The sequence below is a fragment of the Canis lupus genome, chromosome 1 (genome assembly GCF_048164855.1).
Source record: "Canis lupus baileyi chromosome 1, mCanLup2.hap1, whole genome shotgun sequence".
NCBI classification, from domain to species: Eukaryota; Metazoa; Chordata; class Mammalia; order Carnivora; family Canidae; genus Canis; species Canis lupus.
This window is the reverse complement of record NC_132838.1, coordinates 82,623,380-82,641,979: the sequence shown is the minus strand read 5'-3', so window position 1 is coordinate 82,641,979 and position 18,600 is coordinate 82,623,380. Positions and strand designations below refer to the sequence as shown.

At 43.4% G+C, this 18,600-nt stretch overlaps 1 protein-coding gene across 5 annotated transcripts in view; it reads right to left on the bottom strand.

Annotated features, from left to right (window-relative positions):
- The window catches only part of PRUNE2 (prune homolog 2 with BCH domain), a 256,690-nt gene extending 245,552 nt beyond the window's left edge, over positions 1 to 11,138 (bottom strand). For 3 of the 5 annotated variants that reach the window (XM_072837712.1, XM_072837716.1, XM_072837717.1), the window contains exon 1: positions 10,922 to 11,136. In XM_072837712.1, coding sequence (XP_072693813.1) covers positions 10,922 to 10,957 — 36 coding nt within the window. In that variant the 5' untranslated portion in view covers positions 10,958 to 11,136. Of the gene's footprint in view, positions 1 to 10,921 lie in introns of all 5 variants that reach the window. The other 2 variants (XM_072837719.1, XM_072837709.1) reach the window with 2 other exon arrangements.
- Positions 11,139 to 18,600: the final 7,462 nt, after the last annotated feature.

Below are 18,600 nucleotides of genomic sequence, written 5' to 3'. Positions count from 1 at the left end.
CAGCTCTGTACATTATGCTGTGCCCACCACTAGCTACGCTTGTGACATAGTTATGCATATGTCACCACACACCACTATTACAATACCACTGACCGTATACTCTGCTGCACCTTTTATTCTCATGACTTATTCATACCTGCACTGGAAACCTGTACCTCCCACTCCCCTTCACCCACTTTGTCCATCCCTCCAATGCCCTTAACATCTGGCAACCATCAACTTATTGTCTGTATTTATAGGTCTGACTCTGCCTTTGGTTTGTTTATTCACTTGTTTTGTTTTTTGGTTCCCACACATGAGGGAAATCATATAATATTTGTCTTTCTCAGACTGACCTGTTTCACTTAGCATAACACCCTTTAGGTCCATCCATGTTGTTGCAAATCGCACAATCTCATCTTTTTTATGGCTGCATCATATTCCTCTACACACACATCTTTATGTATTCATAAAGATATGTTTTCAATAGTCAGTTTTGGCTGCCTAAGGGAAAGCTGATCTTGCATAATTCTACCTTTCAAGGGACTTAAGGTTGGCTGAAGTCGCCAGATGAGTGAACTCCAGAAACAGGAAGTGCTGGGTCTACCACTCATTGCAACCTGGGTTTGGGAAGGATGTTCTTCTATGCCTCACCACTTCTCTCTGTGTTCCCCCCCCTAAAATCCTTTTCTCCTTCTTTTTTCTCCTAGCTTCCTTCCAATTCCACTTCTACCTCCCCTCTTTTCCTTCTTTTCCTTTCCTTCACTCCTATATATGTCTTGAATATAACCAGCAGTTTCAGGGGTGCTGCTAAGCCTGAAGACTCAAGAACAAAAAGCAGACTTGGTACTACTGAGAACTGTGTCTGGACTCCAGCTCTTTTCCTCATTAGCTATGTCATTGGGGTGAGTCACCCCACTGAGTATGATCAATCGATCAATCAGTCAATCTGTCAAACTAATCCTTAAGGCCTCCGGCAAGAGGCCTATGAAGAAATCTGCAAAACCAAAAGTTGTGCCAACAACCTTGACAGTAAGGGACAATTTCAAACTTTCTTTTGAAATGTATTCTCTTCTTTAAAAATTCACTAAATTCCCACTATATTTCTGACCATTGTAAAAGCCAATCACATGCCAATTTTCCAAATAGTTTATCTATCTTTTATATTCCTTTTGTATGGGTATACAGTGAGAAATGTCTCCCAAATTGTTCAACCAAATCAGAGACAGCTGAGCGACATACTTTTCTCATAGCGGGTTCTCAATAATATTAGTTGATTACTCAGTTGTCCAGAGGGTTTTTAATATAAAGTGGTCAACACAAAGAAATAAACCTCTCTCAGGTCAAAGTGGACTTACCATCCACTCCTCCTATAAACCTGTCAAGTTGTTCACTTTTAATTTAAAGGGAATGAAGTGTTCCAGGAGATCAGGTGGGGAGAGGCACTTAGGCTATTAGAAGAGAGTCCTGGAATTGGAGTCAGCTGATCTGGGAGCAAACTCTAGCTCTGCTTTTCTTCCTTTTTTTTAAAAGATTTTATTTATTTATTTGAGACAGAGAGAAAAATAGTAACAGAGATAGCAAGAGAGAACACAAACAGGTAGAAGAGGGAGAAGCAGGTAATGCGGGGCTTGATCCCAGGACCCTGAGATCATGACCTGAGCCAAAGGCAGACACTTAACTGACTGAGCCACCAGGCACCCCACTATCTCTGCTCTTCATTGGCAGTGGGAAGTGGGCAAACTTCCTGACTTGCTAAGGCTATTTCCTCAACTACAAAAGGAGAATAATACCTACCTCCCAAGACCATTGTTGACATTCAGTGAAAAAAAAAAATAAGCCAAAAAAACAGATCTCTTAGGGGGAAGACAGATATTCACCAAATTTTAGGCAAGCTAAAAAAAAAAAAAATCTAACAAGTAAGAATTGTCCCGGGGCACTTGGTTGGCTCAGTGATTTAGAGTCCACCTTCAGCTCAGGTCATGATCCCAGGGTCCTGAGATCAAGTCCCACATCAGGCTCACCAAAGGGAGCCTGCTTCTCCCTCTGCCTATTTCTCTGCCTCTATGTGTCTCTCATGAATAAATTTTTTAAAAATCTTTTAAAAAAAGAATTAAGAATTATCCCTGTATCTGTGAAATGTCAGTAGGGCTTCCTTGCTCTCTTGTCCACCAGTGATCCCTTTCATGTTTTTCGTACTATGGATACAGATCACGTTCTCATCCTAGGACATGAACACCTGCAACAGCCCTATAGAGAGGAGTGCTAATTTTGTTCTCATTTTATAGATGAGAAATCGAGACTCATCAAGGCTAAGTAACTAAGGCTGCCTGACCAGTAAATAAAACTGGCAACGTGAGGCTTTGAAATCAGGCATCTGGCTCCAGGGTCCACACCATTAGCCACCATGCCATACTGCATTTAGGGGAAAGAAGGGATGGGGAAGACAAGAGGATCTCCAAGCTTCCTCCAAATCCAAAAATACTCTGTGAAACTCTTCCCAAATCTTCCTACTTAGGCCTGGCAGCTTCTACCATGGGCTACATCCTGGGCTCCAGGCTCAGGTTACAGCAATGTGTGATTACTGCTGCTTCCCGGGAAGGCATCAGTCCTTAAGGATGAGAACAAATATACAGTTTTGATTGTGTTGACTGATGCCTGATTTCAACTACTTGTTTTGAAGCTCTCACACAATATTTGCAATCACAAAAAAAGCTAATTCCTAAAAGTGAGTACATAAACCCTGAATTACACTAGACCTGTTGCCAAAACATGTTCATGGTAATAAACATTATTGTAAAATGTATTTATTTATTCTTGCCAGGGTCCAAAAGAATAAGGTACTTGTAATTAAAAAAAATACAAATTAAGCAAAAAATCACATTAAAACAAGTTATAACAATGTAGAAACTAAGCAATAAAAATAGGAAAAACTTACTACAAAAACACTAGGCTAAGGGGGTAAGCATCAATATAGCTTTGAGCTTCCTGACAGCCAAAGCAAGAAGTGAAAAATAAAAATGCATGGAGCCAAAAATATGCAATTTTTCTGGACACCATCATTTCCAAAAGACTCTTGCATCTTAGGCTAATAAGAGCACCCGGGTAAGTCTGGTCACATCCCTGAGAGTTAGATGAAGTGGAGGACCATGATCATGCTGGTCAGACAAGGAGTCTGCTTCTGGACAATGCATGGGTTTATCCCATGCATGAGGTCTGCAGTGTCAGGGTTGGGCAGAAATACTAATGAGACTAGTCTGGAATGCCTTGCACTTTTCCTCCCAAGGACTCTGAAAAGCCAACCTCTCTCATGAAATTAGTACTGGTCCAGAGGAAGCAGAATGGGCTGGGCAGACTTGGTGAGGTAGTTGGGATTGGGGAAGTATAATTTATAGTCTTTGAAGTACACAGAGGAGGATTTAAGGCACTAATAAACTCTGTTTGCTGATCTACCCAATGTGATTTTGTAGAGGCTTTTAGTGGCCCATTCCTTTCCTTGCCTCTTTACAATCCATTCATGCTTTGATTCAACCAGTATTTGCAGATTCCAAACCATCATGCATAAAAACTAGCCTCATTAGTTTGTAGTAACATTTTGTATGAGGTACACACTTTGTGCAAAGTGCTGGATGGCACTCGACCTTAATGTTTCTCCCCTCCTTCTAATAAAAGAACCTGGGTTTGCACATACTGTCACCAGCCCTTCGTCAGATTCAAATCATGAGGAGTTTGCACCTGCCCATCCATTTATTAATTTGTTCTTTTTAAAATTCAAATTTAGCCAACATATAGTACATCATTAGTTTCAGATGCAGAATTCAATAATTCTTCAGTTGTGTATATCACTTCTTAATTTTTATTGAGTCACTATAACGGGTTATGATTTGTGCAAGGCTCTTGCCCTACGTTTTCATGCATTCTAAAAACACTTTGCTCTTTTTGTGTCTAGCACAGGCATGGCTCACAATCCCAGGAAGCATCTGAAGCCTGTTGCAGCTCCAAAGCTTTAGATGCTAGAATAACAAGCCAATGTGTTTGCTCCTTGTCTACCTCCTGGTCCCCATAAGCTGAGAGAATGTCCTCCCTCATCTCTCTCTAAGGAACAGGCTTAATTACTCCCTGACAGGAAATGAAGGAAAGAAGATCTGCATGCAGCAATTCATTAATTGCAAGCTCCAAACTGATAGCCTACTCTGTATCTTAATGGAGGTCATCACAGCATTGACAAAACCAAAGAGAATTTCTGTCTATTCTGCGACACTAAGTGTTGCTTTGCTAGTCTTCATTTTGCAAGTACAAGTTGTGCAAAGTGAGAAAGATCTTTGTGAGCATGAAAGGAATCCCTCATCTGGTGACCCCATGATGCTTATACCATCTGCTGCCCTGATCCCCTCGCCAAAGTGAATGATGCCATTCAGATTTATTTGGACACTGGCAAACCAAACAGAACAATCAAACAGAGCAACGGGTGAAAGGATCTCTAGGTGACATAATTGGAAGGCTCTTTGTACTTCATTAACGATAATACAGCATGATTAACTGCCAAAACAAACAACTTACTAACCATCAGGCATTACACTAGGCCCTGATATAGGTGGTGAACAAAACCACACAGAGACCTGTTTTTTACTCTGATTCATCAAACAAACATGCCCAATAGAGATATAATGACAAGCTGAGATAAATGATCTAAAGTCATTACTCAAAACCCAACTTATACCCATGAAGTGAAAGAGATGGAGTGGGAAGAGTTCTTTCAGCAAGACTTCCCTTCTTTACCTAACCTGAAGGAAAGGTAGGAGTTATTTATATCAGGTAGGAGGAGAAGCCCAAAGAAGCTGAGGAGCACACTGGGTCAGATCCCAGGATACTAAGTGCTCCTTTCCTAAGAGCAATAGAAGCGTCATGAGGTTTACAGAGGTGCAAAAGGTGCTTTCATGATTATCTCTCTGGCAGCAGTGGGAGAGTGGTTTACAGGAGACTGGTGAGCCCACCATTACAGTCATCCAGATGACTTAGTGATGCCTGGGATAAGGTGGGTGGGGATGGGGTGGAGGAGAAGGAAGTTTCCAGCTGGAGGAACCAGATGGATAGTAATGCCATTCGCTGAGGTAAGGAACTGCAGAAAATGACCAGCTTGGGACAAATGGAGGGAAGCAGCCACTGTTCCAGGCTCTGTGCTGAGGGCTGTAGATATAGTATTTCAGCTTTACAACAAACCTGCAAAGTGGTATCAATATCCCATTTTTCAGATTAAAAACCCAAAGACCGTGTTATCAGGTTAGTTTTTCCAACCCAGATTTTGTGCGTCTGATTTTTCAGAGCAATCTAGTACCCAGTTTGCCTCCCAGGATCTTTTCTGGAGAAATGCTACCTTCTCCTGGAAACCAAAGCTCAAAGACACAGGGGTCAGCCAGAAATGGATTTGGCACATTGCCAGAGATTCTGAGTAGGCTACTTTAGACTTGGGGCAGGGAAGCCATGTATGATTGCGCAGGTTGTGTACTGCACAAACCCAGAGGGTGCCAGTCATATCAAACTCAATGTGAATGCTGCCTCCTGAGTATGTCAGTCCTGCCCTTCCCTCATTTCTTTTCAAAGATGACTCCAAACTCTATGACTCTACCATAATCCCCAGGGTCCAAACAGAATCAGTGACCAAGGCAATATGCACTTCACTTCTCTGGTCCCCAGATGTTCTTTCCCTTTTCACAGCATTCATCCAGACCCAGGTAGTTCTCCCTCACCCTTTTGTCTGCTCAGCTAGCACTCCAGGGAGGAGTCAATGTACAAAGAGTGACACCTCCATCACCAAGCCACCATTGCTTATAGGAGCTCTGTAGACCAGCACACCAAACCCCAGACAAGGTTAATATCTGCCTAAGTAAGTGCGACAAAAGAAATAAGCAGGTTATACCATAGCTGTCATCTTTTTACCCAGTTAACATAAAATATTCCCAAGTCATTCATTCAACGGTGCCCTTGCTCACCTAATCACGTCCTCTAAGACCCAAGGTGCGATCTGAATGACAGTGACCACCAATTCTTTACCTTTGAAGCAGACCAATCCACTGTGAGATTTTACACCGAAAAAAGTCTGACTCTTCTCCATGGACCCTGGGGCTAATAATCCACAGGTCCGGGTCTGAGAGCTCTAGATGTGAGAAATGGAGCTGACTCCAGGGCTAAAGCAAGCAAGGGCTCTTTTCTCCTTGGATTCCTGAGTCTCCTTCCTGCTCACCAGTGCTCTGGCAAAGTCTCAAGTGCACCAACCCTGGCTTATGATGGGGAGGGAGCTGATCCCGTGGGCTGTGATCAGAATGAGCTCAGCACCCCAGAGGAAACTGCTCTGACAGCAGCTCTATCTCCATCGCTACTCCTCACCACAGTGGGCCCTTCAAAATATCTGCAACGGCCACTTTAAAGACGCTTTTTGTTGACATGTCTAACTTCTCTTCTTGTAAAGGAATCAAGAGTATGTTCCTCCAACTTCCAATCCAGATGATGACTCTGCAAACACTGCCGTGTTTCTCTTTCTTTTTAAAAGCCTCATCTCCTCTACAACTTAAATGTGGTTGTTCTTTTATGGTTCTGAATGTGCTTTCTTGGTCTTTATACCACGTACCACGGAATCTAAGTTGACATTTAGGTCACCCAGAATTTTTCTGCTCTACAACGCCATGTGCTGACTAATACCCACTGCAGAACAAAGCCCTTCACCTGCAGCTGTCTCTGCGGGAGGGACAGATGCGTTCCTCACACTGTAGTGGTGATCCTATCTCCACCCTGTCTTTGAAAAACGCATTCCTGAGACAGAGATGTGCCCTGGATCCTTCCAGTGGCAGCTGACACTCCTCCATCCCCCAAGGCTGGCTAGTGATCTACATCTGAGGGCATGTGGATGGTAGTGACCCCCACCCACCCACCCATTAGCAGCTGCTTGCATTTCATCAGCTGCTGGGGTCCAGGCAGTGGGAGGGGCTCAGTAGCCAGGCTACCAAGTGTGGGGACCTTGGTTTCCCACCAGCCAGAGCCCCAGGACTCTGATTCTTCTTTTAATTTGTTTCTTCCCCCACCCACTGCCACCCCCAACAAAGTTCATTGGAATTTGGACCATTTACTGCCACCATGAGGTCATCTTGGCCTGAATGCTTTTCTGAGCTGACCACTATGACATGGTAGGACATTTCCCAAATTGCAGTCTAAGGCAGGGAGCCCTCATTCTCTCCCTCCCTCAATTTTTCTTATCATAGAAATGCTACAACTAAGAATAACTAAGACACCACCAAAGAAATGGCATAACTAAAAATGGAAAGCATAGCTAAAACTTCAGGATGAGCCTAGAACTATAGCATTTGATCTCTGCCCCTATTCCAGCTCTGAACGGGCAGGTGGAAGCAAAGCCAGGTGGGCACTAGCAGAAGAAAAAGAAAACGGGTTTTTATCCTCATTTCGAGTTCTAGCAGTGAGTGTACAGATCAGAAACATAGCTGAGTGCTCACATCAGGGGAATGCACCCAGGTAAAAAGCATCACTCTTTGATCAGCTCTCTACTGTCTCGGGGGTCTTGCTCTCCTACTGCTTACTCGACTGTCCTGACAATTAACCTCACTGGGTTAATTTCCTATCTGTCATTCTGTATTTGTCAAGAGGTGCCATTTCAGGAGACCACGCTCACAGTAAGTGACCACTTCTCTTGCTGCCCTCCACCGTCAGCTAAGGTTTTTTACCAAGAAGATCTAAGCACCCAAGCATGTCCTAAGCAGGCAAAAGGCAGGCCCTCTAGAGAAGCATTTGAGTGCCAGGAGGCAATCCTACTGAGGCCACACTTGGGGGTCTGCTTTTGCCATTTCTGATGAATATAGCATATTCTCAGGAAGGAAGGGTGTGTATTGGAAGGAGAGATTTAGGGGAAAGAGGGATGGAATTATGGCAGTGAATCTGCCTTAGTTTAAGGATCAGCAGGAGCAGACAGGGATGAAAGAGAATTGACAGCATGCTCCCCCAATTTCAACAGACATAAGCTCCAAACTACCTGATAAAACTAAAAAATGTCCCTTCCGCCTCAAAGATTTCTGATCAACACCAGGGCCTGGGGGTACCTGCATGGCTCAATGGTTGAGCATCTAACTTTGGCTCAGGCCGTGATCCCAAGGGTCCTTGGATTCGGGGTCCTGGGATCGAGTCCTGCATCAGGCTCTCCGCAGGGAGCCTGCTTCTCCCTCTGCCTATATCTCTGCCTCTCTCTCTGTGTGTGTGTGTGTGTGTGTGTGTGTGTGTGTATGTGTCTCATGAATAAATAAAATCTTTAAAAAAAATAAGAGGCCTGGCCTAGAATGGGAGAGCTTCTTCTCGCCTCACAATGACAGATGAATAATAAATGCTCCTAGTCAAAAGGAAAAAAAGAAGCACTCTTTCTTCAAAGTTTTGATCACTGGAAATTTTATCCATGACTAGTAGTTACTCCATTTTGCAGCTTAAAATTTCTATAGTCTATTGGAATTAGCTAGTTCCAAAGATGGTGAGATTATGTTAGGACTTTGGAGAGGATATGGACTATTTCAAACTATTAAAAGATACACATCGTGACTACAAAATATCAAAGCGAGAAGTCAAGTAGGTAGGAAAGAAACCTGCCAGCTAGACTTTTCAAAGGTATCATGTGGATAAGTCTATATTAACTTCTGATGGAAAACAGCTTAACCATAACACCTAAATTCTAACTAATTCTGGTCTAATCAGGCTTAAATAAAAGCCAGCATAATTTTCTTCTCCTTAAAATGTTTCCCAAAGTATTAGCCTGATATTTTTAATAGTACTCATTTACTATGAATATACTTCTCACAAATGAATGTCATAATAATTGACTTAATTTTTTCCTCCAAAACGAAGATTATCTATCCTCTAAAGCAAAAGGTTATCTACTACTAGAGTTAATGTAGTAAATTAAGTAAAAATTTTATTTACTTAGAAAATATCATTTGTCAGGGGAAATGTGACACCAAAAGTGAACAAAACATCTTTTCTGTGGTTGAATATGAAAGACTAACTGTAATCTCTAGCAAGAAACCTATTCAAAGAAAAAGCAAAATTAGCAGTAATTGTTCTTCTGGCTAACACAGGAAACTAGGAGCAGTATTTCAAACAACCACTTCTTTTTCCTGTCTTTTTTTTTAATGATGTAGAGCAAATTGCTCGTCTAATGAAGGGACTCGGTAAATAAACTTACCCATTACTTTCAACTGATTGCTCTGAAATAGGAGATTTTTCCATTCCAGCAATTGTTCTTCTGAAAGGAGGCAAATCTCTTGCTCACATCAGATAACACAATCTAAAGGTTTATTGCTAAAATACATGTTTCAGGAGTGGAACACAGGAACACAGGCATGATCTAAATCTGGATGTATCACTGGTCATTCATTTTTACCCACCAACAAAATAAGTAAATAAATTGGTACGATGGACTTTCCTTTTTGATCATTTCTCACTCAATGTTAGGTAAAAAAAAAAAAAAAAAAAAAAACAGAGAGCTTACCTACACTATCAGAAATGTATCCAATTTCTGAAATCACAATTTTCCTTCATATACTCAAGTAAAACTATAAGGAGGTCAGCCATAAACACGGAAATGACCACATGACCACCAACTTTCTCAATTCTGAAATCACCACAAACATTTGACTCTCTGGGAGACTTAAGGTAGAAAACAAAACACTTACCTTAGCATTAATCAACTCTAATGGTCTTTCGAAAGACAGAGTTAAATCATTGTAAGATTCACACCTGAGTCTACACTTTGTTGCGCAAGCATAAATAAGTTACTGTGATAACCCTGCAAATAGCCTGCCTTGTGATCAAGATGTCACCTTAATGCAGACTTTGTATTTTGTCTTCTATGAAGGTTTAAAGGTTAAAGGCATAATAAATTATGCATTTCCTCCTATGCCAGGCCCATGAAAGGTACTTTCACTGTTCATTAAAGACATTGCTTCCAAATGAGCAGAGGCTTTTTCCTAAGTATGGAAACAGAAACACTTCCATTATGTTTATTACTGCTCTGCTGGAAAGCCAAAACAGTTTGGAATTAGGAAGCTGCTAGAATCTGTTGTTCCAGAATGTGTAGCAACTGTCAACACACACAATAAAATTACAGTTCACTCTTTGGGCAGCACATGGGCCAACATGCTGATCTCCTCACTGGAGAACAATAGTCTGGCAAACCGCATATCATCAGCAACAGTTGGGTCTTCTCCCTTCTGCCTCTGCCCAAATGACAGATCTGAACAGGGGACCGAGAGACAGGATTCACACTGGAGCATCCCTCACTCCTGCACTGGAGCAAGCTCATTGTGAGGGCCGCCCGGGTGAACTGCGCATTTGCCCCACATACCTTTCCTAGCCAGCACTCTAACTTCTGCCTTAGCTTTGCCACCGCCTTCTGCTGAAGTATATAGTTCTAAGGGATCCTTCCCCCCCCCACCCCCCCACCCCCCACCCCTTCACACTTACACCTACTGCATCTGCAGAGGGCTGGGCTCGTTTTGGAAAGGAGCACCACACCCATTAACCCTCCAGGCTTCAGAAGAAAATTGCAGGTTGGCTAGATCCCCTCCGACCTCAGGCCAAAGAACCGAAGCTGGACACACAGAACCCAACTTCTGCCTGGCTGAGCACCCCCCCCCCCCCCCCCCCCCCCCCCCCGCTCAGCACTTCACCTGCCTTTGGGGAAGGATTCGGGAGACAGGCTGCCAGCTGTATGGACCAGAGTTCCAGAGATTCTTTCCAGCGGATAGCCCGCACACACTGACAACTAAGTGGCAAAGTTGTTTCTTCCTTCTCTGCTGCAATGCCCTTTCCTCTTATCAGCGAGCGCGCGCGCACACACACACACACACACACCCAGGCACACACGCACGCACACAGCCTTGTTCCGCCAACTTACCAGTTTAGATTTGGCGCGTTGCAAAAATTCTTCCATGTCTTCCCGAGAGGTTTGGGCGAGGGGTACCCAGCGGGGTGCGGAGGAAGATCTCCGCCCCGCGGAGAGAAGCCGGGTCTCGGGAAACTGGCCGGCGGGTGCGCAGCGACCGCAGCTCCCTCCTGCCGCTCAGAGGCGGCTGAGGCTGTGGCTGCGCCCTCGGCTGTCGCCTCCCAGGGCTCCCCGCCCCACCCCCGCGCCCCCGCCGCCGGCTCCGGGCGTCTGACTGCCCTAATAAGGAAAGTGGGTGTGACTCCCGGGAGCCCCAGGGCGCGCCCCGCGCGCGCACTGGCACGCGCCTGCGGGGCCGGGGCTCGGAGCCGGGGCTCGGGGCCGGGCGCGAGGGCGGGGGCGTTGGGGGATGGCGAGGGGCTCCTCCGCCAATCGCTGGGCCCCGCTGCGGCCTCCTGACGTGGCGCGCCGAAAGATGCTGCAACCATGGACAGCGCCCAGAAGTGCGAGCCAAGTGCGAGGGGCTGCTGCATAGGGAGGCTCTGCCGCAGGCACCGCCGTCAGCCAGGGGAGGTGGGAAGGGGGAGCGGGGGGGGTCCCCAGAGAGGCCCCCTCCTCGGCCAGCGCCTCCCTGGCTGGCTGGCTGGCACGTTACAGAGAGCTCCAGCGGCCACTTAAAGAGCTGGCTCTGCGGGCCTGGCCCGGGGATGCACTCAGCTAGATTGGGGGTGGGGGGCGGGGGGTTATTGCTGAGCTAAAAGCAGTACGACCTTGATGGAAAATAATCAGAAGAGCAGGCTGGGAGATTTTGCTAGGATGCATCTCTCCTCCTTACCCTCGAAACATATCCACCCAGCAACGGGCATCTGCAATTCACCCCGGCTAAGTGCCCTTCTGTTGGCCCTGGGCTGAAGCAGTAGCTACATCGCGTTCTGCAGTCCCCATCCACTCTCTGACGTGCGTGCTCTGGGGGAGATGGGGCAATAGAACTTTCCTACTGCATAAGGGTCTGTTTCTACAAGACCCTCAGATAACTTCTATGCACATCAAAGTTAAGAGGTACTGTAACAAACACTTAAATTTATAACTATGGACCTAAATTTAAGCCACGGAGTTTTGTTGTGTGTATTCTCTAGTTATCAAATCCCAGGAACCTTGGGCTTTCTCTTACATCTGGGCTATAATACCCTTCCTGCCCTCTCACCAGCCTCACCAGCCCTCACCGTCTGGCTAACTCATGCTTCCTCTGGCAGCTTAGAGAAGTGGTCTCAAACCTTGAATGCATATTAAAATCACACTCTAACACCCAGGGGTTTGAAAATACTGATTCCCAGGCTCTATCCCAGACCATTTGAATCAGAGAGGCCACAGCAAGAGCCACAGTGTGAGAGGCCTCCAAGTGATTCTACTGGGCAGCTCGGGTATGATCCTCTGGTTTGTAAACTTTAGCTTTATATCTGAACCACTCAGAGATCTATTAAAACACAGATTTTGGTGTCTCATCCCCGGGATTTCAGGCTTAATAGGTCTGACTTAAAAAAAAAAATAGGTCTGACTTAACAAGCCTGAGAATTTCCATTTTTAAAAGTCTCCCAGGGTTTACTGATGCAGCTTAGAAATTATCTTCTGCAGGAATCCTCCCAGATTTACTCCTCCTTTGCCATCCCTACACTGAGTCAGTGCCCCATCCCTATTCCCCTCTGGCAACCTATATTTTTTACTCTACTGTAACTTACTCAATTACTTGTCTATGTTCACCAGGCTGTCAGCTCCATTAAAACAAGGACTTTGCCTGTCATTCATTGATGAATCCCTAACACAAGTCGTGTCATATATAAATCCTCAATAAATGTACTTTAATGAAGAAATGTACATATGGAAGGTTTTTGGTTCTGTGTGTGTGTGTGTGTGTGTGTGTGTGTGTGTATGATTATCCAATTATTTTTTATTCAGGAGGATCTGATGAAAAAACGTCAGCAGAGTCTACAGATCTGATTAAAGGAGAGTGATAGGAATATTAAGTTCTGGTTTACATTCAGGTGATGAGCTATGTGGAAGCTGCAGATTCTATCTGTTTCTTTGCTGACTTAAGTAATTTAAAACCAGCCAGGTAAAACAAGTGTTTTGTCAGCCTTTAAATCAGTGAAGTTGATCACAATTCAGGTAACATTGCTGAGAAAAATTCCCCAGGATTTATTGCCTCTGACTCTGTCGAGGAATTTAGTGGCAATCACAGGACAGTTTTATTCCTTTGACTTTTGATTTTAAACATTCTGAGTAAGTATTATATAGCCTTGAGATTAAAAAAAAAATCTTGGTGGGTTTAAATTATAACATCAAAGAGTTTTTCCTCCACCAATGAGGTCCCTACAACAGTTCACCAAAATTTCTCTCTTCCAGGAGGACTTCCTGAATTAGAGACCACGAACTCAATGCCTTAAAGTAATTTCAATTTTTTTCTTACAGTTGTACAGGTCAAAAGCCTGACACAGATCTCCCCAGGCTAAAACAAAAGTTTTAGGTCAACCAAGCTCCATTCTGCTGCAGTTCATTCTAGAGGCTCTAGGACAGAATCTTTTTTTTCTTTTTTGCCTTCCCCAGTTTCTAGAAGCTGCCCCCATTATTTAATTAGAGATACTTTCCTCTATCTTCAAAGCAAACAACGCTGCATCTTTCTATTTTTCTTCCATAGCCACCTTTCCCTCTGACTCTCTTCCTCTACCTCCCTGATCCTCTTTTTAGGGACCCTTGTTATTACATTGGAACTATTTGGATGAACAAGGGTAATCTCCCTGCTTTAAGGTCAATGGATTAGCAACTTTATTTCTCCTTTGCCATGTAACCTAACATATTCACAAGTTTTAAGGATTAGGGTGAAGGCATCTTTGGGAAGTCATAATCTATATACCATGTAACCCACATCCCAAGTTATTTCGTGGCTATCAACTTTCAATCCTCAGTCTCTTATCATTTCACAGAAGCCAGAAATCTATGCCTTTAACTACCTCTAATTATAAATTGTCAACCCTGGCTGCACAGTGCAATTGCCTGGGGTCTTTGAAAAATACTGATGCTCCAGCCTCATCTCCAGAAAACCTAAATTGAGTGGTCTTGGGAGAAGTCCAAGCATTAATATTTTTTAAAATCTCATCAGATAATTCTCTGTATACACTGGGTGTTATACTATACGTTGGCAAATTAAGCTTCAATAAAAACAGATGGAAAAAAAAGATAATTCTCTGTATAGTCACAGTTGAGAACCACTGCTGATGCTAGGTAAATTCACCTTCCCTCATCATCCAGGTACAAAATATGGAGTCCACTTTGATTTGTAACTTTCTCCTACCCCTTTGTGGCCAAATAGTTCCCACATCCAATGTCCTCCACCTATGAAAAGGCCTCCATAAAATTCCTTCCTTCTGATCCAAGTGCTGTCAGCATAATTCAAGTATTTGCATCTGAACCTAAAGTCTACCCCTCTTCTCAATCACATCTTTTGCTCTTGTCAATAAAACAATCCTTTCCTCTACTCATCTTTTCATTCTCAGGTTTCTTGACTCCTGGACTCCTCTCACTGAGACCCCTATCTGAGATCTCTTTATTTTGTAATTAATTCTCTTGAGTAGATTTGTAAAGTGGTTGTTATGGACTAAATTGTGTCTCCCAAGATTCATATGTCAAAGCTCTAACTCCCAATGTCATGGAATTAGGATGTGAGGCCTTTGGGAGGCAATTAGGTTTAGATGAGGTCATAAGGGTAGAGCCCCCAAGATGGGATTGGTGTTCTTATAAGAAGAGGAATAACCAGAGCTCTCATGTTTCCTCCCTCCACCATTTGAGGATATAGCAAGAAGTGACCGTCTGCAAACCAGGAGAAGTGTTCTCACCAGGAACCAAATCAGACAATACCTTGGTCCTGGACTTCCTGGCATCTATAACTGGGAAAAAAATAACTATCTGTTGTTTCACCTGTTGATTTATGTCATAGCAGCCCGAGCACATTAATAAATGGTAGTGCTGGGAAAAGGAAGACTATAGGGATCTCTAATCCCATACTCTTATTTTACTGTACAGGTAACAAGGCCTGTACAGTAGGCCTTAGTAGTTCAGTATCCATATCCTGCTTGGGTTGACAGAGCTCCTTTGAAGCAGAGCCAAGACTAGAACTCATCTCTTCATCATTCATTCCTTCAGCATTTATAGATCATCAACTACACTTTAGATGGGTACTATGCCTCACCAGTGATGTAAAAGGCAAGATCCTTGCTCCAAGGCACTTATGGTCTAGTCACTCCCATACAAAGATAAACTCAGTAATCAAGAAATGCACCTGGCACTGTACTAATGGAGATGCAGTATGGTATCGCAACTATAATCTGGATTCTCATCCTTGCTATGGTAGAAATTCTTCAACACTCCTCCCAATGACAGGTCAGGTTTATGTTCCTGTCTTTTAATCTAGGAGAACTCTACAACTTCCTGAGCAATGACATATAGCAGAAATGACACCATGACAGTTTCTGGGACCAAGCCTTAAAAGAGACTGGCAGCTTCCACTTCTTGTCTCCTGGAATACACACTCTTGGAACCTAACCAACACTCTGTGAGGAAGTTCAAGTGCTACATGGAGAGGCCCACATGGAGAAGAACTAAGTGCACTGGCTAACAGCCCAGTTGCCTGCCATGTGGGTGAGCCATCTTGAAATAGATTATCTAGCCCCAGACAAGCCACGCTTGCTGATGTCATGTGGAATGGAGTTCAGCCCTCTCTGCTGAGCCCCGCCTAATTCCTGACCCATAAACTGTGGAATATAATAAGACAACTATTATTATAAGCCTTTAAATTTCTGAGTAATTTCAGGCTTAGCAACTTTAGGTAAGGTATCCTCTCTAGAGTTCAGTGTCTTCCTCTATAAAATAAGAATAATCCTCCTCTTAGGATTGCTGTGAAAGTTAAATGTAATATTACATGCAAAGGGCCCCATTGCTGGTCATTGACTGCCATTACAGTCATCACATAGGTCTGTCAAGGGAGGAGAAACTTAATGAAGTAGCTAGAAGTAAAGACAAGGGTGTCCATGAAGAGAATCCAACAAGAGGGAAATCTCTGGGTGAATTGCAGATGGCTCAGCAGTCACTAAAAATGTAAAACTAGTTTTATTGTATTATAGATACATAATATATATTATATATAATATATATAATACAGTAGATTATATGATAATTTGTGTCTATCCTACAGCAGCAACGCCTCCTAAAAGTTATGCTCCTTTGGCAATCTGGGCTTCACACAAAATCACCCCTATTTAAGAGAAAATCACTGTGATACTCCAGCTAGTGATATTTCTCTGCAATAACATACCTAGGAAGATATGTACTATGCAATAACTATTTAGGTAGTGTACTATTCACTACTTCTGAAATGTAAGCTTCTTATGACAAGGTTTGTGTATTTTATATTCCCAAACTACCAGTCCCCATCCCCAAGTGGCTCTCATAAAAACACTGTAGCTCTGCATCCACCCCAAGAGATTCTTGTTGCAGTCAGTGCCATGAGGGGGGGTATCTGAAGTCTTCCTTATCAGAGCTAGCTCCCCAGGAGCTCACATCAGCATGATATCAGAATGGGGATGTGAGACCTGACTGTGTGCTTTTGGGTAAGTACATTGACCTCTCTAATCATCAATCTCCTCATCTGCGAAATGGAGAAAATAATACTTGCCCCAGTTACTTTATGGGATTATAAAAACTTAGGTGCATCTGGGTGGCAGTTGAGTGTCTAGTTTTTGATTTGGGCTCAGGTCATGATCTCAGGGTCCTGTGATGGAGCCCTGAGTAGGGCTCTGGGCTCAGTAGGGAGTCTGCTTAAGATTCTCTCTCTCCCTCTCCCTCTGCCCCCACCCGCCACTCCTAGGCTCTCTCTAAATAAATAAATAAAATCTTCAAAAACTAAATAAAAATAAAACTTTGAATGCTAACATCCCTGCACATATTGGAAAATGTTAACAAGGGAAGGGAGAATAAGGAGATGTTTTTGTCTGGCTTACAAAAATACCTGATAAACACCATCCTTTTTTTAAAAAAATTGGAGTTTGGTTGGAATGTCAGCTGCTGACTCACCATTTGGACATATTCCTGTGTGAGCTTCCTTACTGACCAACCACACTTCTGACAGGTGTGCTTTCCTTGGTAAGGATGTGTTATATTTGCTGCTTGTGAATTATTTGACAAAAGATGTTCAAGAAACTGTGCCTCTCAAACTAGATTTAAGAAGTATCTCAAGTTTGTATCAAGAGCAAGAGACTGAAGGACTAATGTGCATTAACTACGTAACTAACATGTGTCAACAAGTGCTGTTCATTTATCTTTTAAGCAACTATTAAATGCTTGCTTTTTGCCCTGTGGATGGTCAAATGCTCCCATTTTAGCCCACAGTATCAAAAGAAATTCATTTTCCTCTTATGTGTTTTGGCAAGAATATCCACATTTTTAAAAGTAGGCTTTGTAAGACTTTTTGTTAAAGGAGTCCATATAGCCATAATCCTCTCTGAGCTACTGTTAAGAAAAAAGGGGCAGGGGAGATTACTGGAATTGTCAGTGGCTGTTGTAGTGAGTGGCAGGGTACAGATCACTTGGGAGACTGCCCTGAGAGTCAAATGTTGGGCTCTGAATAGGGCACATACCACTTGCGTCATTTCTGGGAACCACAGACATCTTGTGGAACAATGAATTTAATTTGAAAGGACAGCAGAGGAGAGCGGAAGTACTCTGGCTCTGTGAGTCATCAGGATAATGAGGCAGTGGCCGTGCTTTCAGATCTGTGGCCTGCTGAAAGATGAGGAGTGATGGTCTTAATGTCTCTGCTTCACTTCATTATTCAGGTCAGGTGGTTCAAGTTTTACACACTGTCCTCCTACAGAAAGGTATCTCAACTCCCTTCAAGACAATACTGCATATTTCAGAGTTAGAGTATAAATTTTAACTTATGGTCCCATCATTCATTTCCACTGGGAAAGTGTTTGGCAGGGAGAGTGGACCATTAATAATTTTCAAGTCTTCAGAGTCTACCTATGTGATATCTTATCCTTGCAACAATTCAAGTTTGGGAACACAGAGACTATACAACAGACTCTATTTCAGGGTCCGTTGACAGGCCCAAAGACAGAAATCCACATACTAGATTAAGAATTCCAAACTGTTTTGTTTAAAAAGGCCAATTTTTTTTTTGAGCAAGAAACATCAATTTAATCTTATAGCATTTAATCCTCATAGAAAATATATAAAGTAGGCTCTACTATTATTCTCATTTTATAATTTGCAAACTGAGGTACAAAGATGCAATGTGCCTTAAATTATCCAGGATTCTAACTCAGTAATGGCGTCCAGAACCAAGGGGTTGAACTATTGCACACCACTGCCTGTTCACTGCTGCTCATCTGAAAAGATGAAGATGGAGCCTTGAGAAGAAATCAGTACTCGCTGTACTACTCTTTCAGTTGCTCTTCCACCACCTCAAGAATGAACTCACCTGGGGCACCTGGGTGGTTCAGTGGTTGAGTGTTTGCCTTTGGCTCAGGGCATGATCCTGGGGTCCTGGGACTGAGTCCCACATCAGGCTCCCCATGGGGAGCCTGCTTCTCCCTCTGCCTGTGTCTCTGCCTCTCTCTCTGTGTCTCTTATGAAAAAATAAA